The sequence below is a fragment of the Filicampus tigris genome, chromosome 20 (genome assembly GCF_054856515.1).
Source record: "Filicampus tigris isolate MCC_2025a chromosome 20, RoL_Ftig_1.0, whole genome shotgun sequence".
NCBI classification, from domain to species: Eukaryota; Metazoa; Chordata; class Actinopteri; order Syngnathiformes; family Syngnathidae; genus Filicampus; species Filicampus tigris.
In genome coordinates, this window is record NC_141236.1 from 1,013,992 (window position 1) to 1,038,590 (window position 24,599).

At 42.0% G+C, this 24,599-nt stretch overlaps 1 protein-coding gene across 4 annotated transcripts in view; it reads right to left on the reverse strand.

Annotated features, from left to right (window-relative positions):
• Nucleotides 1–5,855: 5,855 nt before the first annotated feature.
• The window catches only part of epha7 (eph receptor A7), a 155,568-nt gene continuing 136,824 nt past the window's right edge, over nt 5,856–24,599 (reverse strand). For all 4 annotated transcript variants that reach the window (XM_086017950.1, XM_086017951.1, XM_086017949.1 and 1 more), the window contains 6 exons: nt 23,792–23,977; nt 23,489–23,550; nt 23,206–23,415; nt 21,707–21,856; nt 15,272–15,465; nt 5,856–10,687 (listed from right to left, as the gene is read on the reverse strand). In XM_086017950.1, coding sequence (XP_085874076.1) covers nt 10,573–10,687; nt 15,272–15,465; nt 21,707–21,856; nt 23,206–23,415; nt 23,489–23,550; nt 23,792–23,977 — 917 coding nt within the window. In that variant the 3' untranslated portion in view covers nt 5,856–10,572. The remainder of the gene's footprint in view (nt 10,688–15,271; nt 15,466–21,706; nt 21,857–23,205; nt 23,416–23,488; nt 23,551–23,791; nt 23,978–24,599) is intronic.

A 24,599-nucleotide genomic window follows, 5' to 3' on the forward strand; every position in this document is an offset into this window, starting at 1 on the left:
GAGGCCAGAGAGCAGGGCATTACAGTAATCTAAACGACAGGAAATAAAGGCATGCATCAGCACTTCCGTGTTAGCCTGAGAGAGAAACGGGCGGACTCTGGCGATATTCTTAAGGTGATAAAAACCAATCTTGGTTACATTTTTAATATGAGGAATAAAACTGAGCTCAGAGTCAAAAATGACGCCAAGGTTCTTCACACAGTGTGAGGGATTAAAAATGTGTAGTTTTGGTAAAAGCTTCTCTCTCTGACCTTCGGGACCGAAAACTAAAACCTCAGTCTTGTCCTGATTGAGCTGTAGGAAATTATCTGCCATCCATGACTTGATATCTAAAATGCAATTTAAAAGGGTATCAATGGGTCCTGTGTCATCAGGAGACACGGCAATATACAGCTGCGTGTCATCAGCATAGCTGTGAAAGCTGATGTGTCCCCTGATGACATCCCCGAGGGGAAGCATATAAAGATTAAAAAGTAAGGGGCCTAAAATCGAACCTTGAGGAACCCCACATTTAATTTCATGAGTTTTAGAGGAACAAGTATCCATACTTACAAAGAAATATCGGTCTGTGAGATAGGAATAAAACCAGTCAAAAACAGTACCAGAGATGCCCACTAGATTTTTAAGTCTATTTAATAAAATTTGGTGATCTACTGTATCAAAAGCAGCGCTTAGATCCAGTAGCACCAAGACTGTGAGTTTTCTCACGTCTGCAGTGCACCTAATATCATTTAAGATCCTTAAAAGAGCAGTCTCCGTACTGTGGTTCATCCTAAAACCAGATTGATATTTCTCCAAAATATTATTTGTATTTAAAAAATGATTCAACTGGATGAAAACCAGTTTTTCTAAAATCTTACTTAAAAACGGTAAGTTGGATACGGGTCTGTAGTTATTAAAAACGCTCGGGTCAGAACCGCTCTTCTTCAGAAGGGGCTTCACCACCGCCGTTTTAAAGGCAGCGGGGAAGACGCCTGTCTGAAGAGAGCAATTGACTATATTTAAAATTTGTTCTTCAAAAAATCCATAAAATGTCTTAAAAAGAAATGTGGGAATTGGATCCAAAAGGCAGGTTGTTGGGTTTACCTGGGAGAAAACTCGAACAAGTGTCCTTGCATCAACCAGGGCAAAACTTTCCAGTGTTTCCTCATGTAAATATGATTGTCCGGGTTTATTAAAACTTGTGTTTTGACGGGCTAAAAGACTGGATCTTATGTCATCGATTTTACTTCTGAAGTGGTCTGCAAAGTCCTCACAGAGAGCATCTGTTGGTCTCTGTGGGGACTTATTAAAATCAGAACTAGTTAAAAGTTCAAAGGTGGAGAAGAGAACCCTGGGGTTGTTTTTATTGACTGTAATGAGGTTTGAGAAATAGGAAGATCTTGCCAGTTTTACTGTTTTATTGTAAGATTTCAGTTGTTCGCATAAAATTTCATAGTGTACTGTAAGTTTACTTTTTCTCCACCTCCTCTCTGCACTCCTGCATTTTCTCTTTGATATTTTGATAGCATTGTTTCTCCACGGGGGTACAGTCTTTGTTTTTGTTGTTTTAATTAAAAGTGGAGCTACTGAATCTAATGATGATTTAAGATGTAGGTTAAAATTGTCAACAATAAGATCACAGGGTGCAGGTAAAATGTCAGCAGGAGTGTTTTTTAAGATCTCGATAAAATTTGCAGCCACCTCAGAAGATAGGTAGCGTTTCTTCACTGTTCTGACCGGGACTGCTAGATGGTTAAAACTGGCGATGTTAAAATAGACACAGTAGTGGTCTGACACTGCCAAGTCAACAACAGAGGACACACCAGCAGACAAGCCATAGGTTATAACCAAATCCAGGGTGTGTCCTCTGTTGTGAGTTGGCTGCAAGACGTGCTGTTTAAAATCCAAGCAGTTTAAAAGGTTTGAAAAATCTCTGGATAGTGGGTCCGAGATGTTGTCCATGTGTATATTAAAATCGCCAGTTATTAATATCCTGTTATAACTGGAATATAAAATGGATAAGAATTCTGAAAATTCTGTAATAAAAGAAGTGGAATGATGGGGAGGTCTATAGACGGTAATGCAGAGAATAGGGGGACTGCTAAAAACAAAGGCATGGTGTTCAAACGATAAATAGCTGCTAAAAACGATCTCCTTTGATAAAAGAGTATTAATAAAAATTGATGCAGTCCCGCCTCCTCTTTTGCCATCCCTTGTAGAAAATAAAAAGTTAAAATTCGGTGGGCAAGCCTCGTTGAGAGCAACTGGAGCATCTGTAGCTATCGCTAAGATCACAACTCACAGGCACACCAAGGGGTCCTGAATACCCATGCCTCTCAGGGCTGGCCTCACTTATGCCTGTACATAACATTTACCCTCCTTCCCAAAAGAAATTATGAAAGACAGTGCATAACGTAAAGGTTGCAACCCTAAACGAACTGGGCGATAGCAATGCTGGTTACCAGCATAACACATGGGGTATGTTATCAACCGGCAACAACCTCGAACCTTACCCATTAATCTAAAATATAGTCTCTTAAGTACCCTGGTTTCATCCGGACAGGGAAGAGCCCCTGCCTCCAGTGGTACAGGTGGGTGTCCGGCTGGGCCCTGCAGCTCTTCATCTGCGAGAATACAGTCCTCAAACGTGGACACCGTGTTCTCGGACCCTGGATCCCTGATGGGGGGCGGGGCCACCTTCCGAAGCCGACTGGCGTGCCACCTTGATCCGTCAGTCAGCCTGAAAGTGGACGGCCCTGGCTGGGTGGTGACCTGCATCAGTGTATACCAGAATGTTAGCAGTTTACGGTCCCGGTTGGGGCGGCGAATCCGGACCCAGTCCCCCACTGTGAATGGAGGTGTCCTCACTAGGGATGGGAATTTGAACTAATTTGCCCGTCGATTAGTCTCAATTTTTATTTGCGACTAGTCGACTAGTCTATAAGCAAGAGAACTTGAAATTTAATACATATTGAATTCATAGTTTACAATGCAAATGCTTTGTGTATTTAGGGGCTATTTTAGCCCAAACATTCAGGACAGTTTGTTAATTTAAATTCTATCGCCGTAACAACAACTGACTGAATAAAGGTGAACAATTGAAAGAGAAATACATTTCTGATACATTTGCCAATGCAATGCATGGCATTTATTTTGAATAATGTAATGAGTAATGGTACTGACTCCCAGTCCAGCAGGGTCTCATTCGTCAGCACCATGGGCATGGGGTGGGTGAGCAATTCTCTCTCTTGGTGTTCAGCTTGTTTACAGAGGCAGAGGCGTGAGGAACAAGATGTGTGATACTTGATGCAGCGTTTAACCGACTAATAAAATACTAAATGTTTAATATATTGTAGATGGTTAAACGGTTAAACGACTAGTCGCGCACATCCCTAGTCCTCACCGTCCGTCTCTTGTCGAATCGCTGCTTCATCCGACGCTGCATCTGCGTGACTCTCGTGTTGTGACAGGGTGCTGCTGCTGCTGTAGTGACCGCTGGGGCCCGGAGCCGGGTCAGAGGAAGCTGCAGCTCCAGGACCATCATCAGGAGTGCTGGTGAGCTGCCAGTAGTTGAGTGTGGTGTTGCTCGTTGGTGGAGTGTGTGGAGCAGCGCGGCTGAGAACTGCAGTCCATCGGCCAGATGGGCCCTGATCCCGTTCTTCGAGAACTGGTTTAGATGTTCAACTCCTCCATTTTCCTCCGGGTGGTAGAAAGACGTGTGGATGTGCTTGATCCCTTTCTCCTCCAGGAAAGCGGCGAACTCGGCTGAAACGAACTGTGGGCCATTATACGTGGTGATGGCGTTCGGATGGCCCCACCCAGAGAACAGAGATGAGAGAAAGTCTATGACCACACGAGTTGTGACAGACCCTGTGACCACCACCTCTGGCCACTTTGAGTGGGGGTCATAAGCCACGAGGAGGAATCGTTGGTGGAGTGGGACACCGTGAAGTGTGCTCCCATGGTGCGGCAGGCCACTGCAAGGGCTGCAGGGGTGGTGGACCAGTCTTCCCAATAACCAGGCAGGCCGTACAGTCCTTCACCATTGTTTCTATATCACGGTCTATGCCTGGCTACCACACTAGGTCCCTGCAGGGGCACTTCACTTTAACGAACCCCAGGTGGCCTTCATGTCCCATGGCCAGGACACGAACCCTGAGGTCACTGGGAATAATCATGCGTAGTCCCTGGGCCACACAGGCGCCGTTCCAGCAGGTCAGTTCGTCTCGGACCCGGTGAAAAGGCACTAGCTCCTCCGGGACTCTTGCAAGCCACCCCTCCCGGATGTAGGTACGGAGCTGGGAGAGCGCTGGGTCCTTTTCCGATGCCATTCGTTTGCTTTGCGTGGGAGTTCATCGTGAGCGAAAAATGTAGCGGAATGCATTGTTTATGTTTTTATATTACGCCCCACGTTGCGGGTGGCTTTTTCTAACCATGATGAATAGTGACTACTGCTGCCGATGGTAGGGAGGGATATTACATCTCACGCATGCGCAGAAGGTACTTTAATGGTCAACGTCGCTGTCTGTCGTTGCAGTGTTTTTTTCAGTGCGACGAGCCCCATTATGTGTCCCCCCTCGCTGACCTTATGCCCCGCTCTGGAATGTGTACTGATATGACAAAAATTTGAATAGTGGCCACATTTTACTGTATGTCATGGATGTTGTTTTCCTTTCAGTTTAATTCACCATTAGCCAGGCTATTTACACATCGATGAGCCGAAAACTGCATCCTTACTGCGTTGCGTCAGGCGAAATGCTCACATCTCCAAAACCATCACTTTCCAGAAAATTTCCCAAATGGCATGTTTGTTTTCAACCGTTTGGATTGGTCAATAAGTGTACAAAAAATACATGAATAAATAACAGACCCACTTGGAGACTGACCAATAGTATAGATTTATAAGATTGGAGTTTTCTACCCAACAGTTAGCATCTGCTCTTGGCTGCTTAACTGTGCATTGATTTTGTATTTGTATGATTGATTGTCTGTCCTTTTTAATAATTGGCTTACAGTTCATTGGTGACGTGTTTTTGCATTTTACTAAAGTGATGGCGCATTAGACACTTGCCCGTGAATCAGATAAGACAAAGCCAAAAATGGACTAAGCAACAGGTCATAACTCGAAAAATGATGGGTTCGATGTAGCTCTGTATTTTTAATGTGTATCTTGTCTCGAGATGTGATTTCAAGGTTTTGCTGCTTGGAAAACATTACATGGCTTAGCACCCTCTAACTCTTTGTTCACAACACGCCTGTCTTTTAGTGATCCCGAGAGCCAAAAAAAGTCGGGCTCCAGTGCTCTGTAATGGCCTACCCACGGAAAATAGAGCAACTACCTTAGTTGAAATGTTTAAAACCCGATTTATGACTTATTTGTATAATCTTGGAATTAGTTGGACTGCATGTTGGCCTCTTTGACTGCTGCTTCTTCTGTTTGTCCTTCACCGTCATGGAGAGGGGGGTAGGTGACGATAACCCAAATGAACCCAATTGGATGTCACTTTACGGATTCTCCTCCGATTGATTGACAAGATCTGCACCGACTGATGTATGGCACCATATTGTGTTAAATGTTGCCCACTTGGTGTCCATTGCCGCATGGTCACCCTGGAAGTGGGAATTCTCCCATCTGTGGCCCCTTCTGTTTTATTTTGAGTTTTTCCTTCCACTCCTGGGGGTTAAGATTAGGGGATGTTGATATGTGTCAACCTTTGAGACTTTTTTTGTGAATAAGAAATAATTTGACTTGACTTAGCCTGCATGTTTGTTTTTATAAGTTGCCTGTGTGCTGTAATGCATGCAAGACAATATACTGTATACAGCAGAGTGACAATTTAAATAAGCAAATAAAAAAACTCAGGAGACACACAAAATTTTGAGATTGCATTGTATTTCCAAAAATATATGTACAAAGGTTACAAAGCAAAAAGGAACCTTTATGTAACAAGAAATTAGTCTATAGAAAAAAAATCGAATTAATGGACTTGACGTGTTTGCAGATGAGGCTAAACAATGTTTGAACATTCGGATTGTGTTCACTGAAAAATAAATAGTCCATCATAATTTTCATGACTGTACACATTTAAAAGGCAACATTTAATATAACATCCCTAATAAAGGTGAAATCCTATCATACTATCATCTTTGGCCCTAAATGACAACTTATGTACAACTGAAATCTTGTGTATGACAGTTCTCAATCTGCAACATACAAAAATGTAGTGAATTTTCACTGTATTCAGTTCTCTATTGAATAACATGTGTAAAAACAAAACAAACAAAAAAAAACAATATAAATAAGATGTACCAGTTTTACAATTAGAACAAACAATAGTGCCAACGATGCTGCACTCTTTGGAATACACAACCTCACCAAAGCAGTGACACTACTTCCAGTGTTGAACCACAGAGTCAACATTTTTTAAAATTTGTATTTATGTAATTTGTTATTCAATCATTACAATTGAAGAAGATAAGTATTTTTTTCATGTGTTTATTTAGATTTTAGCTGAGATAAACAAACCTCTATGCATGTTTAAGAACCCTCAAGTTCATAGTGCACAAGAAATAAGATAATAAGACGTTCCGTTTGAGGAAGGTTAAAAACAATAAGGACGTTGAAGTGATTGCACCCTGGCCATAATCTCAATTAGGCTCAAAAATCTGTTTCTGCGGCACAGGGAATAATTGACAGAGGCATTCTACCCTGAGAATCAAAGAGCCAGTAGAAATCAATGCATTGAGAAGAACCATTCCAATAGAGGTTTGTCAAAATTGAGGTATTGCATCTTTTTTTCTATAATGTACTATGTATCGAACTGAAATTAAGCAGCAACACTGCAGATATCAGTGTGACGATAAGGAAATACAAACACGCTTGAACGCACGTTGCTGTCTCACGTCTCTTCTTACAGAGACAACTGCCGCATTGATTCGCATTGTGCTTTGGCAACAGGTCTGCAACACATGCCACGCACACATCAGGCATTGTTGCTGCGCTGATCGGTCCATTACGTCACATGTTGCGATGACATACAGTTTACCAACCGGAGAAGGATGCACCACGCAGCTTATTGCTGCTGCTGCAAAGCAAACTACTTTCGCAGCGGCGTGGGTGTCATGTCAGGAAGCAAATCACCCACGTTCCCCCTTAGCAGCCTCCTTCCAGATCGTTTTCGCAATAAATTTAATGCATAGTCTAGTCATCTCGGTCCCTTTATGGTTGTAGCAGGCACATTATCCATTGTTGTCGCTGTCTTTTTGAAGCAACGCCCCCCCAACTTGGAACGAAACTGTTTCAAAACAATTTGTGTCCGCGAGTATAGTCAAGCTACGCGCAGCACTCAAGCATGGCGTGAATTGGTGAAATGCACCATAGCGAACCTGCTGTGTATAGTGGTTTGCTGGCACGCTTTTATTTTGAAGGTGAAGGAGGGGAAGTGTGGAAAATAAATAAGTAACTTGTTGACTGCGACTTCTGGCCCTCCGTTGGACCCAAATTATACAATACGATAAATCCAATCCCGGGGCTCGCAATGCAAGTGAGCACACGCAGTTGGGTGGCGCATTTGAAGCGTGTCCACAGCGGGTTCGAATTGTAAATTAGCCAGCTAATGATCTTAAAAAGCATCTGACGTTAGCATCCCTCCCACGGAGGCTTTTTTTTTTTTTTATGGTCGGGAGGCGGAACGGGGCGGGGGCCGACAACGTTTATGAATATGGCCGGGGGGTCGCAGCCGGAAGGGTACCCAGGTCAAGGGTGGAGGGTCGCGGCCAGGACCGGCAAAAAAGGGTCAAGTGCCCAGCTCTGCAACTAACATTACTGATGTTATAAATCTTAATACTGATATACTATTAACCTTAGAGGCCACTCCTCCTTGCTGACAAAGGGCAGTAATTCATTTCTGGTTTCTGATTCAGTTTAGCGAGTAGATTTTCTCTCCACAGTCCAGACATTTATTAATTTGCCTGCTATTTTGCTGTGCAAAGTTAGATACGGTCTGCTTTATCGTCTGTGAAAAGTGCTCAATCACCCAAGCACTTAATTCCGGTGTCAATCTTAGGTTATCTTAAAAATTAGCATGGTTTGTAGCTTTTGTACGGAGGTGATGGTTATTGTCAGGTTCAGACCGGACCGGCTTTGAGCGGGGAAGAGAGGACTCCTTCTGCTCCGACAGAAAAAAAAAATCGCTAGTCAATCTTACTGATAAAGTCTATCGTGGTTGACAGTTCAACAGCTGTAAACCATACACTCACCAGATACCCCAATTTCCTCATACCCCATTACTCCACGCCTGCTCCTTTTTGGCTCAGTGCTCACAGAATGCAATGATATTGTCCTACATTGTTTTTATTTCACCATGCTGTTTGTGGCTTAGTAAGAACAGCAACCCCACAACGTCGCCGCATGAATAGAGAGCCGAAGCTCTACTAACTAGCTGGTGCAACGAGCCTATTCAGTGTGTTGTGATGAGGCGCAAAATGCTAAATTTTCCTTACAAACTACAATGGGAAACTTTACTTCCAGCCTTCGTATTTATTCCTATTTTATTTTCTAGTTTTGGCCTTGTCAAATGAGTATTTGAGTGAAGTGAATGTTCTCCCTGTGTTTATGTGGGCTTTGCTTCAGAGTCAAACAACATTCCGGTTAGGTTATTTGAAGACTTAAACTAATTAGTTTACCGGGATGAGTAGAATGATTTCTGTATTATTTTTCTTGTCTATTTAAAATTCCAAGTCCAATTTGCTATGAAATCCAGAGAATCCAAATTTAGTAAATGAAGCAAACAGCTCCATTGATCTGGTTCATTTCCCTGCCTTTGGAATTCATCACCACTTGGCGGATTTTTCAAATATGAGAGCAGGAATGCCACAACAAATGAAAGCCGGGGGTGCCTGTGACCTCCTTTGATTCATACCTTGGTTAAGTCATTCTAAATATGTTTCTTTGAAAAGACACACAAACTTAATGCAATAACTGGCTTTTCCTTATCTTTCTGAGATTAGACTTTGTAAACACTCAACTGGAAATATTTTTGAGGTTTGAGGTGATTGAAATTAGTTTTACGGCATGCTACAAAGCTTCTGTTTTCTGATATTCATACAAAGTCACATGGAGTAAATTAAACACATTTCACATCATTCGCAGTGAAAAACACTGCAGATCTTCAACAATAAAATCCATGTCTGGCCATTTAGCAAACATTCTAAGTCAAGCAATTTTAATACCACAACCCTATATTGATTATCAGGCAGCAAGTTAGGTGGATACAAATATAAACTTTGTAGTGACTGAATGGTACTTTTCACAAGGGCCTTCTCCTTTCAGCACATACAAGTAGCACCATAGAAATCTCCTTTTTTTTCAAACCTGGTAATTATTGCTTTGTTTAGTTCATCCCTTCTTTGCACTTTAGCACTTGAAACTTTAACCTGTGTTCTTGCAGTGCAAGTTTGAGCTATGACATACTACAAAGAAAACAAAACAAGCCAACACACCCTAAAAACTGAATCACACAGAAAGCATTTTTAACGGTATGTCTAAATAGTGGTCACATGCCAAACAGCTTTTTAAGGCAGAAATACGTCCACCGTTCTTGATCTTTAAGATATGTACATTGTACGATCTTTGCAGCTGAAATACCCACACAGAACTGTGCAACATTTAGGCAAAATTAGGGTAAAACAAGGTATTGGGGTGCGAGGTGGCAGAAGGTTTAAAGAAATCGTTGTGATAAATTCTTATAGTATTGCTACTTTGACAAAGAGTCAAGGAGTTCTATCTAGAAAAATATCAGTGTTGCACACTTTCACAAAGATTCAAATTGAAAATGTGTCTTAACCAAAAACAATGTACAGTATTTCAGCTGTACATGACAGTCTCCGAATGTGTCAATAGAAAATGCACCTTTTGGAGGTTTTCCTCCATATATAACAATACTGAGTATACCCTGTTTCCAAGTCTAAGTAGAAGGAAGCATGTAGTAAGTTGTTTATGCACTATGGCATGTCAAAGAAATGAGGGGAAAAACCCCTCCAAGTATACACTTAACCTTTAGTTATTTGAAAGAACAAAACTTTGCCATAGGGTGCAGTAGAGGTTAACGATAAGAGGTTCACATGAGCGGGATTATCCAGTCGAAAAAAGAAACCTCGGACAGATGCGCAGCCATTTTGAATGACCTCCAAAATGGGAGTGGTACGGGAGTGTGAGTCATTTTGAACAGGAGCAGGATGGGAGTGAGTTGTTTTCACCAGGAGCGGGCCGGGACTCTGTGGGAGTGGGATGGGATGGGTATGACGTGTCGCTGTCTAGTGTGCAGGTGTCTCAGTCATTCAATTAAAAACATTATCTTCAATGCATTTGATATGTGTTCATTAGCTCATTTGAAAAAATAAGAAAATAAAAGAGATTGCTAGTGTTGGTTTTCGCATTTCGTCTTCTACTTGGTGTCTACTATCCTTTTTATTGTTTGTTTGTTTTTCCACTCCGGGCGCAGCTCCAAGAGTCTGATATCAGATGTCCATTTATTCAGTCAAAAAAGGTTCCATTTCAGACTTTTAATGAAGGTCCTGTAGTTGCTGCCATCAGACCGGAACATCTGTATTGTGTAGATGTAACATCTGAGATCTCATTGTCTGAATGCTGCTCATCAACCTTTTTTGATGGTCCACCAGTGTAATACCCAAACTCGTGACATCCCTGGAAGACACGACAACACATCAGTTAGTAGTCAGTTAGTAGTAAAATCAATTGTTAATTTTGTAGTACAGAGATCAAGTTTGCTTGTGTCATGATGGCAATCACAACAGTCATCGCACAGTTTTGCTGCTTCAATTGTAAACACATTGTGACAAAATTGATGCAAATTGAGGTTCCCTTGTCTTTGATTTTTATGAATTAATTCCAGAATATAAGCAGCATTTATCTTGAGAAGTTTTGTATGTCATTCATGCAAATACATGCAGGATGTAGCTACTTATTCATGTAGACACTGTATTTCCCGAATCCTAATGTTTTCCTTGTGGAGCTTCCCCAGCAATCTGGTAGTTGCATCATGTGACCATTCCAACCCTGATAATAGCCCACACAAGCTCCTCTCACCCTCTCTCTCGCAGGCCTGACAGGCGTAGCATGACAGCTCACCACCTCGAGGTTAAAAAGGAAGTCAAGTAAAAAAAACCTTGACAATAATACATTCTATGCAGCCCCACTAATGCCCCACTGCGATTGGCTGGTGACTAGGGCTTCACGATATTGGGAAAACGTGTGATATGTGATATGGAGTTTGATTACAGCGATATCGATATAATTGCCATATCAGTCTATAGAAATGACATTTGTATTATCTAATGGAAGAAGTCCATTTTTTCATGCAGCATAAGCAAGCTCAATGTGTTCTTAGCTATCCATCCATCCATCCATTATCTGTACCGCTTCTCCTCACAAGGGTCGCGGGGCGTGCTGGAGCCTATCCCAGCTGTCTTTGGGTAGTAGGCGGGGGACACCCTGAACTGGTTGCCAGCCAATCGCAGGGCACACAGAGACAAACATCCGCACTCACAATCACACCTAGGGGCAATTTAGAGTATCCAATCAACTTACCATGCATGTTTTTGGAATGTGGGAGGAAACCGGAGTGCCCACGCAGGCACGGGGAGAACATGCAAACTCCACACAGGGAGGCCGGAGCCGGGATCGAACCCACGACCTCTGAACTGTGAGGCGGACGTGCTAACCAGTCGGCCAGCGTGCCGCCTGTTCTTAGCTAATTAATTGTAATTCCCTTAGGTAATGTCAAACTATTGGGTGGTGATGCGCGTTGAAGTTTTGCATCTGACTCGTCACATTCAGATAAAAACATACAATTCCATAAGTCTAAATGGTCTGTGGGATGAGCACATAAAGGTAATGGGCTGTGAAAATAAACTTCTGTGCAAAATAATACACTAGAATCAAAGTACTGACTAACTGTTTATTTATTTAGAAAAGTGTGTTTCACAAAGGCTGCGTTCTCACTGAGCTCCTCCCGAATGACCGAGCTTCTCACCTTATCTCTAAGGGAGAGCTGCGGAGGAAACTCATTTTGGCCGCTTTTATCTGGGATCTTATTCTTTTGGTCACGACCCAGAGCTCGTAACCATAGGTGAGGGTAGGAACAAAGATCTACCGGTAAATCGACTGGTAAATCAGGAGCTTCGCCTTCCGTCTCAGCTCCCTCTTCACCATGACGGACTGATACAGAGTCAGCACCACAGCAGACACTGCATCGATCTGCCTGTCGTTGTCCTGCTCCATCCTCCCCTCACTTGTGAACAAGACCTCATGGTACTTGAACTCCTCCGCTTGGGGCAGAATCTCATCCCCGACCTGAGGAGGGCACTCCACCCTTTTCCGATGGAGGGCTATGATCTCAGATTTGGAGGTGCTGATTTTCATCCCAACAGCTTCACACTTGGCTGTGAACCGCAGTGCAGTGAGAGTTAAAGATCGCGGCTTGAAAAAGGCAACAGTACCATATCATCTGCATAAAGCAGAGATGAAATACTGAGACCACCAAAACGGACATCCTCAATGCCTCTGCTGCGCTTAGAAGTTCTGTCCATAAAGGTTATGAACAGAATCGGTGACAAAAGGCAGCCTTGGCAGAGTCCAACCCTCACTGGAAACGAATCCGTCTTACTGCAGACCAAACTCTGACACTGGTCGTACAGGGATCAAACTGCCCGTACGAGGGCGTCTTATACTCCCGGATCACCCTCCTCAAGATCCCCAGGGGTACACGGTCAAACGCCTTCTTCAAGTCCACAAAGCTCATGTAGACTGGTTGAGCAAACTCCCATGCACCCTCGAGTACCCTGCCGAGGGTGTACAGCTGGTCCACTGTTCAACGGCCAAGACGAAAAGCACACTGCTCCTCCTGCACCTGAGATTCAACTTTCTGATGGACCCTCCTCTCCAGCACCCCTGAATAGACCTTAACAGGGAGGCTGAGGAGTGTTATTCCCCCTATAGCTTGAACATACCCTCCGGTCTCCCTTCTTAAAAAGTTTAACCCCCACCCCGATCTGCTAATCCAGAGGCACTGTCCTCAATGTCCTTGCGATGTTGCAGAGGCGCGTCAACCAGGACACCCCACAACATCCAGAGCCTTTGCGTAGTCTGGATGGATCTCATCCACCCCCTGGGCCTTGCTTTTTAAATGCACTAAACATGAAAAAAATAAAGGCCATAGTGTCGCCTTCAATTTTAATTACTCCATCATTCAAAAACATGTCAAGAATGTTGGTACAAGCTGCAACAAGATTTATCATGCTGTATCTGCTTTTTTTGAGCATTTAGCCATGTGAAAATGCCTTTTCCTCACCAAAAACACCCCCAAAGTGGTGTATTCCTCCATTCATCCATCTTCAAGCATTCCTGCTCTTTCCTCCTCTCTATGCACCAGCCCCGCCCGACCGAAGAAAATAACCGGGTCCTGACATTGTTATGTTACAATGCCCCGTACCGTCCCTGCTGACTAAGCACATGGCCACTTTCTCCTGAAGCCAGCAGTGGTCGGTAAATCGCATATATTTTTGCACCGGAGTTGGGGAGGGATTTTTAACAGTTGCAAAGTTTTAGTTTATAAAATGTGCAAAAGGCAAAAATGTATGTTTGGCTGTCAGAATTTTAGATGCTTGTTCGGTCTTTCAAAAGATGACAGTATTCGCCAGAAGTGGAAGTTTATTTTTGGGGGCAAATTAAATTAAACACCAAACGCCATTAATTTAATCTTATTAACCAGTCAGAAACCTCCTCTTCGAGGTCTCTGTGGTGCTTCGTGTACTTCAAATTCATGGTCGGACTCTGGATTGAGAACGTAAGGCTCCATAATACGTTCTTCCATCGTCTTTTTACTATTTACTGTTTGGTGGGCGGTGCGCCCTGCTGGCTTTGGGATGACATCATGGGTTAGAAAAAGAGCCACCAAAACAACTCATATTTCATAAGAAATATAAGAATATAGTTAACTGTGGAAAGCTTAAAATAGCATGATACATAATACAAGTTGAATGTACTATCATGTTAATCATCTTACTTATAAATTACACATTTATTTTTATAAATAATTTGGACATACTTTAAAGAATTCTAGCTGTAAACTACCGATGATCATATATGAGGAGCTGTTTGCTGGTGCAATTATGCCACGATTTATATATGATCCGATTAGTCGACCAATAGCGACTACTGTTGGTGATTTGTCGACTGGCAAAATAATAGTTTGTGGCAGTCCCACATTACACGCTTGCGCCAAACATCATGCACATTGAGTTTGTGGATGGCTGCAGCACACAAGCATGGCAGCGGTTGGGAAAAAAAAATAACCTGAATTTCCGCAAAAATAGAGGTTGACTTTTTTAAAATTATTTTTTAATTTGTATTTTTGGTGGATTTACGCGTCTATTATACCATTACGAACAGCCCACATGCTTCCCAATGTATGCAATTCAAATTCAGGTTTTATGCAATTATTCAATTTTACTAATTCAAATTCAGATTTATTTATTATAATACTTATTCAGATTCAGTTTCTGGCCATACAGATCACACACACGGGTATGCACGGAGAAAGTCAGAGGGAAAAAGATGCACAAATAGTGCTGCATCACTTGAGGTTGGTAGACACCTCGACAGTAGCAGGTGCCCAAGTTCCAACAGATGAGATGTCGCAAATTTGTTGACTAAAGATTGTGTTGATTTATTAACACACATTTTGGTTATTGTTTCGCATGGAAAACCACACACAAACACCCATGAACACACGCATACGCACGCACACACAGTATTTAAAATTTGAAGTAAAAGCAGGTCAAGCACGTACAGACATTTGTCTCAGTGACTTCATTGCCATTCACACTTTGAGTCTGGCCTTAAGTGGTGTCCTGGCCAACATCCCCTGAGTACAGCCACACTTACCTGATAAGAATATCTCCACTGAAGTAGCAGTTCACTGATTGACAAGTAAAAAAATGCAGTGTGTACTGTATGCCATGTTACCTTCATTTTAGATGTCAAAAGGGTTTATGTGTCTCCTGGTGCCTTTTTTTTTTTTTTAATTGGCAAGTGGGACCAAGTTGCTCTTTGAGTATTGTGGTTGCCGACCCCTCACTAAACACTGCTATATACTTCAAATTGTGAGACTGTATCTTAGTTTCATCAAGCCTTGCTATGATTTTAAAGTTTAAAGTTAATTGATTGATGATGTAAAGAAATGTGGTGTTCATGTTTGATGTTCCTCACCTTGTACAGGTTCCAATTGGTGTTTTTAGTGTGTTGGGGTTCCGAATCATCTTGTCAAGAATGCTGATTATCTGATCAAATTTGGGACGTTCTCCTCTGTCTTTCTTCCAACAATCCAACATAAGCTGATGCAGGCCCGGTGAACAATCCATAGGAGCTGGAAGACGGTAGCTCTCCTCTAGAGCTTTCATGACCTGGAGATTGAAAACCGGCTTGAGTATCTAGCTTCTGTTACAACAGAGTAAAACAAAAGCATTTTCAAATACAAACATACAGTTTGATATTGTTAAATAGTCCACCAATTCTCTCAACTGCTTTGTATTTGTTTTACTCCAGGTTGGCACTGCAAATGAGAATCTGTTCTCAATTACCTTACCTAGATAAACAAAAGTTAAAAAACAAAACAAAACAAAAACAAATTAGGAAATAAGTGTGCTGGAGTCTATCTCAGCTGACTTCAGGAGAGAGGCAGCGTACAGCCTGAACTGGTCACCAGTCATTTGCAGGGAACATAGGCTAGGTTCACACCGCAGGTCTTAATGCTCAATTCAGATTTTTTGAAAAAAATCTGATTTTTTTGTGTAAGCGTTCATATTACATTAAAAATGCAACCTTGGTCTTGTCTGCTGTATGCTGCACATACCGTCAAAGCGGCCCGCATGCGCAGAAGAAGAGACGACGTCAGACCCGACATTGTGTTTGCGGAAGTAAATGTGGTCCGGCGTGTCGGGGTATTTATACAGTCAAGCGATTAGGTAGAAGGTAGAAATAAATACAGTATTTGGGGGAAATTATGAGGTGAGGCTTTAATATCTCATTTCATGGAGACATCACTCACAATGAAGTCACGTCTTAACCGTAGGGGTGAGAACCTCTGGGGTACCTTACGATACGATTTGCGATACAAGGCTCACGATAACGATTATCTCAAGATATGCCGATACAGCGATTATCAATATATTGGTCAGGAAATCAATCCACGACAATATATGATACTACAATTCAAAATGTATGTTTTTCAAAGAAAAAAACTATTTTTTTGTACCATTACTGAAACTGAAATTAAATTCAAGTGCAATTTTTTATAAACAAATACATGTCTTCCTTACAGACACAGTTTATTATTGCAACAGTTCTGCCAAAAAAATGAGTGTCTTAACTCATTCCATCCCAATGACGTATTTATATGTCATTTGACAGTAGGTCTGAAAAAGTCTGGTAGTGAATCAGTTAGACACTATTGTAGTGCAACATGTCAGGAACATTTCCATTCTGTTGTATTTATAAACAGTGACAATTGTTATGTAATATTGCTGTAAAATGCAAATCTACTGCATAGCCTCTACCTGCAGATTTAAAGGGAAAACAAGAAAATCAAAGAATAACTTTAATATACGCAATGTTAAATCCAACAAACTATTGCAATGTGCATATCACTGTGGATTTCATGCAAATTCCCGGGTTTCAAGAACGTCTGATTTGAGTTCCCAATCACTGATAAAATGCGCGGTGGTGGCAGTAAAAGAGAGTGTGTCCCGTGATGTCCATCCATCGCAGGTAACACCCACTCGTTCTTACGACTCGAGTGCATTCAATACCTGAAGCCTGGTCTCTTCCTACAAAGTTGTAATTGTTTTGTAAGTGAAACGTTTTTGACTTTATTTCGTAGTGTGGCTCGAGAGTGCGTATCATTTAGCGAAAACCACCATTCTCAACTACACTATATGGGCGGAGATCCTTGCAAATATACACACAGATGCTGTGCGTGATCGACTTTGTCCCGGGAGAATTAAAATGGAGTTTTGTTTGCAGTAGAGAACCCACACTGGTCTGGCCAGGATGCAAATCTAACAGTCTTTGGGTGACTTTTTGGATGGCGACTGGTGCTGTGTGGTGCCGCTGTAAGTGTCTGTGCATATTCGGCGTGTTTCAAGTGCACCTTATTTTTTTGTGAGACAGTTCTTGCATATACAAAATTCCTTCGCCATCTTAGTTCCAGCCGTACTACTGCAAAGTCCGAAATGCAGCCACACATTTTGTATGATGCCGGCGCATCTTTTAACTTAAGTCTTTCGCTCGCTAAATCCATGTTCTCTCCCATTGTTTGTTTGTCTTCTTCGCCTGACGACTTCCGCCCGCTTCCCCGCTGCTCCTCTGCGGCGCGCCCCTAGTGGACTGCCAAGTAATTGCCCAATAAACAATGAACAATAAAGGAGTCTTTACAGCGGCCGTATATTAATTTAAAATATTGATACTTGGTGGAGGCATATCGATAGTCGATCGAAAGACAAAACGTCGTGATTTATCACCATATCGAGATTTTGTCACACTCCTACTTAACCGTGCGTAAAAAATGAATCTATCTGAGCCGTGGCTGAATTACTATGATCGCCATAAATGTCCACTTTATGCTTAATGTTTCAAGGTGGATTAAATTAAAGTAAAATATAAAGTCAATAGTGTTACTCAAAACAACTTTGTGGATTCAATCCCCTGCTTCCAGCAGTTTCCCTCTGCCTGCGCGGAGCACATTTTAGGCTCCGGATGATGTCAATGTCGGATATATGCGACCTGGCTGTTCAGACCACGGTCGCACTGGAAAAGATCGGATACATATCCAATCTAGGACCACATATAAAAGCGACCCAGTTCGCATTTGAAAAAATCGGAATTGAGCCGTTCGGACTGTCATAAAAATCAGATACAGGTCGCATACGGGCAAAAAAAATCAGATCTGGGTCGCATTTGCCTGCGGTGTGAACCTAGCTATATAGACAAAGAAAAACTATCACACTCACACCTATGGACAATTTAGGGCAGGGATGTCCCACTCATTTTTGTCACGGGCCATGCCATAGTTTTGGTGTCCCTTGGACGGCCGTAATGACTCTGAACCCATATAAATGTATGATGGCCTTATATTATCTCACGTACACAACAAATTGAGGGATAACTAGTCTCGAAATCAGAAGCCCGTAAATATTTGTTTGTTCAACTATTTTTCAATTTATTTTGGAGAAGGGATTGGAAACCAAAAACTGCTTGCGATAACTGCATTATGTCAGTGTTGTTAAAAGTGAAGAAAATTTGCAATACACATTATTTGCCTTTGCGGGCCACTTAAAATGATATCGAGGGCCGGATCTGACACCTTGACCTTTAGTGTGACACCCATAATTAAGAGTCTTAAATTAATCTTTGATCTTAATTGATTAAGATGCATGTTTTTGTAAATGTAGGAAGAAACCCACTCCGGCACGGAGAGAACATGCAAACTCCACATAGGAAAGCCGGAGCTTGGGAATGGACAGACAACCTTTGAACTGTGTGGCAGACGTGTTAACCAGTCGGCCAGTTAGTTAAAAAAAACATTACATTACAACACATGGTGGGAAGAAAATGGTTCAAAGGCTAAAAACAGTCCCAACGATCAATGCTAACTTTTAAAATATTGATATAGGGAAAATTAAGGTGAGTTTCATTAGATGTTGCAGAGTGCAGGAAAAATGTGTTTGTTGGCAGAAACGCCCTTGACTACTGCAGAATAAAACGCTGAGCAAGACATGTCATAGTTGAGGCTCAAAATGAGCTCACCTTTAACCAGTTCAGCAGAACGTTTTCACATATTTGTCCACTTACTCTTCATAAAAGACAAAAATGATGTAAACAATTTTTTAAACATTTTTTTTACTATGTTTATAATTAAAGTGTAGTATATCGACTGCCTATACAGTAAAAATTATGCATACCTGTTTGAACTTGTAATAAATGTATGTCTGTGTGTGTATTCTTTATCTATTATTCATTATATTTAATACTTTTATGTATTATCATTCTCTTTAACGTACTTGTCAATCAATCGTACTTGTTTATTCCAACCCAAATTTATCCATACAATGCTGACATTCATTGCACATTCCCATATTAACCTTGATCGGAGGGTTAAAAAACAAATAATTCTTTAGATACCATATCTACCTCTGGCGTTGCCTGATGGACAACAAATTTGTCATGCTGTTTTGTTGACTTCCGCTATCTACTTTGGCAAGCGACATTACCTCGACCAATAAGATAAGCGGATTCTGTATCCTGATATGCACAAATGTGCTGCCAGCTCATTGGTCACAGAGCAGGGTAGGGCCTAGGATCGTTACCGGATCGTTGTCATATAAAGGAACTGTTGTTCATTCATTCCATCGACATTTTACAGATAATTTTTTACCCTGACGATATTACGGGACAAAGTGCGTCCCTTTACAACTCAATACGGGATGCGTACCTACGTTACTAAATACGGAATGACACCGTTTTTCAAGGGAGACACGCGTAACACGCTTCTTAGTTGCTCTTAAAATGGTGGACTCTTGCGCCGTCACTTTATAACAATGCCAAGAGAGAAAAAGATCAATGTTTCTTTTGGATTCCGAAGATAATTATGCACCAGGCCAAGGAGATGTGAAAATGTCTAAAACATGGCAAGCAAAGTGGACTTTGTTGTGTTATAAATGTTATTATCAAAAGTACAATTTTGGTAAAAACGTCTCCCATGTAGACCTCCATGGCCAATGCAGAGTTTGGGCTGTGTGCAGCAATCACTTTGTGAGTGCTAACTTTATTCACTTTTCGTAGTGATAAGAGATTAATTTATATAGGCCGTAAAACAAAAAAGTTAAATAATACTAATCTGCAAGACGCTTAGGTGTTGAATTCCTGAGTAAGCTAGCTAGCTAATACAAGATAGCTAGCGGATGAGTCCAACATTAGCGCAAAGCTAACGTCTTGAGGCAAACCCCTTCGCTGCTATTCATAACAGAGAATAATAGCAAATTTTTGCTACTTAAATGGGATGGAATAAAGCCCCAGTTAATAAATAAATAAAATTTCCCCACTGTGGGATCAATAAAGGCCTTCTTATTCTTATAAACAATACGACAGCTGTTGGTCATTAGTGATCACAACCTAGATGGCCACCTCCGAATTGTCTCTGTTGAATTGAGCATAGAAGCTATCAAGCTCATCAAGGGTGAAGACGTCCCTGGTCGTGGAGGTAGGGGTTCATAGTCTGTGATGGCCTGGATGCCTTGCCATATGTGCTGGGGGTCGGAGTTGTTTTTGCAACATGCTCCTCAATCCAAAATTTGTTGTGCTGTGCTTGGCCTTCCTGATGCCACTTTACAGGTCAGCCCTTGATAAGATGTTGGACTGACCATCACAAAATCTGAAAGCAAGTATCATGTGTTTCCAGCAAGCCAAACTTTTCTTTTCAGCAAAGGCTTGAAATGAAAGAATCTGGTCATCCTTTTGAGGGTGATGACAACATTGATTTTAATCTTGATAAAGTCCAGGACAGAGGATGCATAGTCTGTCCGTATGGGAGTCCAAACAAACTCAAGTACCTGTGCTGCAGTGCACAGTATGCCCCCTCTGGCCATAATTGTAATACTCACAGTGAGTTCCACGTGTCTGATGAGTGGTTTGTATTTTGAGAGAAGGAACAATGGAATGTGGCCAGACCGTCCTCGGTGGAGGAGGGGGACAGATTTGTAAGCATCCTCTACATTAGTGTAAACAGGTAACTCAGTAGGGTTGAGAATATTTGTGGCCACAGGAGGGCAGTAACAGCCCTTTCCAAGATCAGACAATGCCGGTGTTCTCATAGTCAGGGGTGCACTTAACAATTTTGCGAGGCTTGTGTAGAAGGTCAACACTCACCACATGTTTTGCTTTCACTTACAAATCTGTATTTGGTTATTCTTTTTGTTTTACCTACACATGCACACAGACACGCATGCACACGTGTGAAACCCCAATATATACAGTATCTCCTTCCTTCTTGTGGTTCTTGTTTCCTTTTTGGCCTGATAGGCAGGCGGGTCCGTCAGCCGGCACTCCTAACTACCAAGCCCTAGCTATCGCTCGCCCACTGCATGGGCCCCTAACACTGGAAGCACTGGACCTACGATACCCTATCTTCGACCCACTCCCCACTGTGAGTGCACGGCCATAGTCTGGTTTACCCGAGCTGCCTCGCTGCGAGCACGGCTGTCGTCCTGTGGACCTGGTGCTGCATGCTCGCCTCTCCGCTGTTGTCTGCACGACTCCCCGAACTCTCTCCCTCAATCTTCTGCCCCGCTCTTATAGGCTACCACCCCGATCACCTACAGCTGCGAGCGCTCACACCCGGACACAGATGCAGCCCATCCCAATCATTTACTGCCGTCTCCATGGCGACCACCCCCCAAAGTCCACTACACTATTAAGTTGCTCCCTTCAAAGAAAAAGTAGTTTAATACATGTGAACATTCAATTTTCAATCGCCAATTGACTTAGAAGGAGACACTCCAGAGACCCAACTATTTGTTTGAAAAGGAATAAAAAGTATATTTCCATAATATGCCCATTTTGAGCAGTTAGAATTTTTAGATAACTACTCACATCTTGATTAGACATGTCCCAGTATGGCCTTTCTCCAAAGGACATGACCTCCCACATGACAACACCATAACTCCACACATCACTTGCAGAGGTGAATTTACGGAACTGGATGGCTTCTGGAGCGGTCCACCGTACTGATATTTTTCCACCCTGTTCAGGAAAATATAGGTGAGTGACAATTTTCCAACAAGAAATTGTACATGAATGCTGAAAGACCTTTTCCTTTTTGCTTGACCCATTTGTGGTCACCACAGCGCATCACCCTTTTCCATCTAAGTCTTCTGCAGGGTTTTTCCTGCGTTCAAAATTGTGTGGTCGGCGCCTCCAGCTTATTTTGGGCCCGCAAACAGCTAGAGCCATTGATACCGCGCAACACAGCATAAAGCTCCAGCTGTGTTGATTGAGCGATTGATGTCCCTCTATGGCAGCCACATATTTTAACTGCAGTTGCAGAGTTCGGCCACTATGGGGCGCTATATCAGGCCTGGCCAATCCGCGGCTTGCTGGCCGCATGCAGCTCTTTGCCCGGTTTCATGCGGCTCAGACTGAGCTTTCTTTTGTAACAATGAAAGATACTCTTTGTCAAGGTGCAGCCTCCTCATCTAAACCAGTGGGAAAAGCCTCACTCTTTACTTCCTGGTCAGCTGCTACGTCAGCAATTCTAAATATAGGCACGCTGTTGTCCGTATATAATGGGATTGTCCAAACGCGGCGAATGAACAGATGACATTCGGCAAGCAAGGTAACAGCTGCATCTCAACGAAAATGAGATGTAGCGAAAAAACTTTTGACTTCTGAGTAGTGTTGCCTACCAAGTTCACTCTCAAAATTGGAGGGGAAAAAATCTGAGCATAACATAAGTATGAAGTTCAACACAGGACGTTTTAACACAGTTTTTGTTGAATGTAATGGCAACCCACAAAAAAATACACAAACAAAAAAACAGCAAAAACATCAACACAAGCACAAATACACAGCAAAATAGCATATCATGTGAGCTCATATGCTGGTCTGTACTAGGAGGCTTTCTACAGGGTCATTCTGCCTCATATCCTTGGCATCATTTGAGCAAGGCTTCATATCTTCAGCGGTACTCCCCTTCCCTCCACACAAACATAAACCAGGAATTTTCCAAAGGGGACTGAACTTCGCAAGCACAAGTTGCTCTCTTTGAAAGGTCAGGCAGAAAAGTAGACACAGTTGTTCCCAAAATTTATGAAGCACTTGTTTCCACTTGCTTGGAAGTTTGAACAGTGCATAAGCTAAAAAGCCATACAAAGAAGGGGAGTTTAACTAAATACGTAAGAGAGCTAGGTTAGGTCTTCCTCAAGCTCTTTTGCCGGGCAGCTCCAACCTCATCACCCTTCTATCAATATACTCGTTATCTCTCCTTTGCTCATGTCCAAACCATCTCAGTCTGCTCTCTCTAACTTTGTCGCCAAAACATCTAACCTTGGCTGACCATATATTGAGCTAATTTCTAATTGCATCCAACTCACGGTAGTTGAGTAGACAGCTTCAGGATCATTATTTATCATCCAGGAGAGACCGAAGTCAGACACTTTACATACAAGATTGCTGTTGACAAGGATGTTTCGAGCAGACAGATTTCGATGGACATATCCCATATCCGCGAGATATCTCATTCCTGCTGCTATGCCGCGCAGCATCCCAACCAACTGAATGACTGTGAACTGACCATCATGTATCTGTGTGGAGAAAAACACAAAGATAAGACATCATTGCTCCTTCGTGGGGTTTTGAGATACTCATGATACTCACTCTCAGGAAGGCATCTAATGAGCCGTTCTCCATGAACTCGGTAACAATCATCACAGGTTTTCCTGGAGAAAAAAAGAGCACTGATTACATACCGCACATTAGAAAATGAAAAGTTGTTTGATCACAAAATGCTCTACAATAAACTTACAAAATATAATTTTACCATATTTTGTTTATTGGTATGTGTTGAATACACAATAGTCTAATCTTAATAGTGTTTACTTGAGTAAATACTTATAAGGCAGCATGGCCAGCGTAATAAGATACTGTATAATGCCCAAAGTAAACTGTTCCACATATTACCTCTTGTCACTACTCCCTCAAGATGCACAACATTGGGATGGTCGAACTGTCCCATAATGCTTGCCTCATACAGGAAGTCCTTTTTCTGCATCTCTGTATAACCAACTTTTAATGTTTTGATGGCGACTGCAGCGTCCCGCTTTCCGGATACTTTTAGCCGCCCACTGCACACCTCCCCGAACTGTCCTGTATAGCATGGAATATTGGTTGAAGGTAAAGGAAAAGGGAAAGCATTTTCATTAATAATTTGTTCTTTCCATTTTCCAATTGGCAATCAAAAAATAAAAACAAAAAAGTGTCTCATTGTTTTGTTATTATTGTTTAAATATCTAACACAAAATATGAAAAGATGTCTGATTTCATTCTTAAATTTTTGGCTAAGGCTAATCACAGCTCACCTGTTTTCTGAAGCTGAGCTATGATTTGTCATTACCTGAGCCCTGAGGCTGAAGTGACAAAAAGGCCGCCCTCTGAGATGGCTAAAAATGGGTGAATTTTACTGCTTAACTCATATTCCATTAATGCAATACTAATCAGAATGGGACTGCATAGAACATATTCTTGAAAAAAATGTTTGGGTTGACTTCTATCTTTAATTGCCTGTGTTTATGTGACTCAGAAGTTTGGGAACTAACATTAGCCAAGGTACCGCCAGCACCACACTCATTCCCAAATGTAACCAAAATTCATCAAATTATCCATATTGTGTAGGACAAACGTGTTTGAAACATTACTGTGATTGGTTTCATGCATTATTTCTAACAAGAAAGTGAAATGGAAGATGTGAGTAGTTATTACAAAAAAGCAG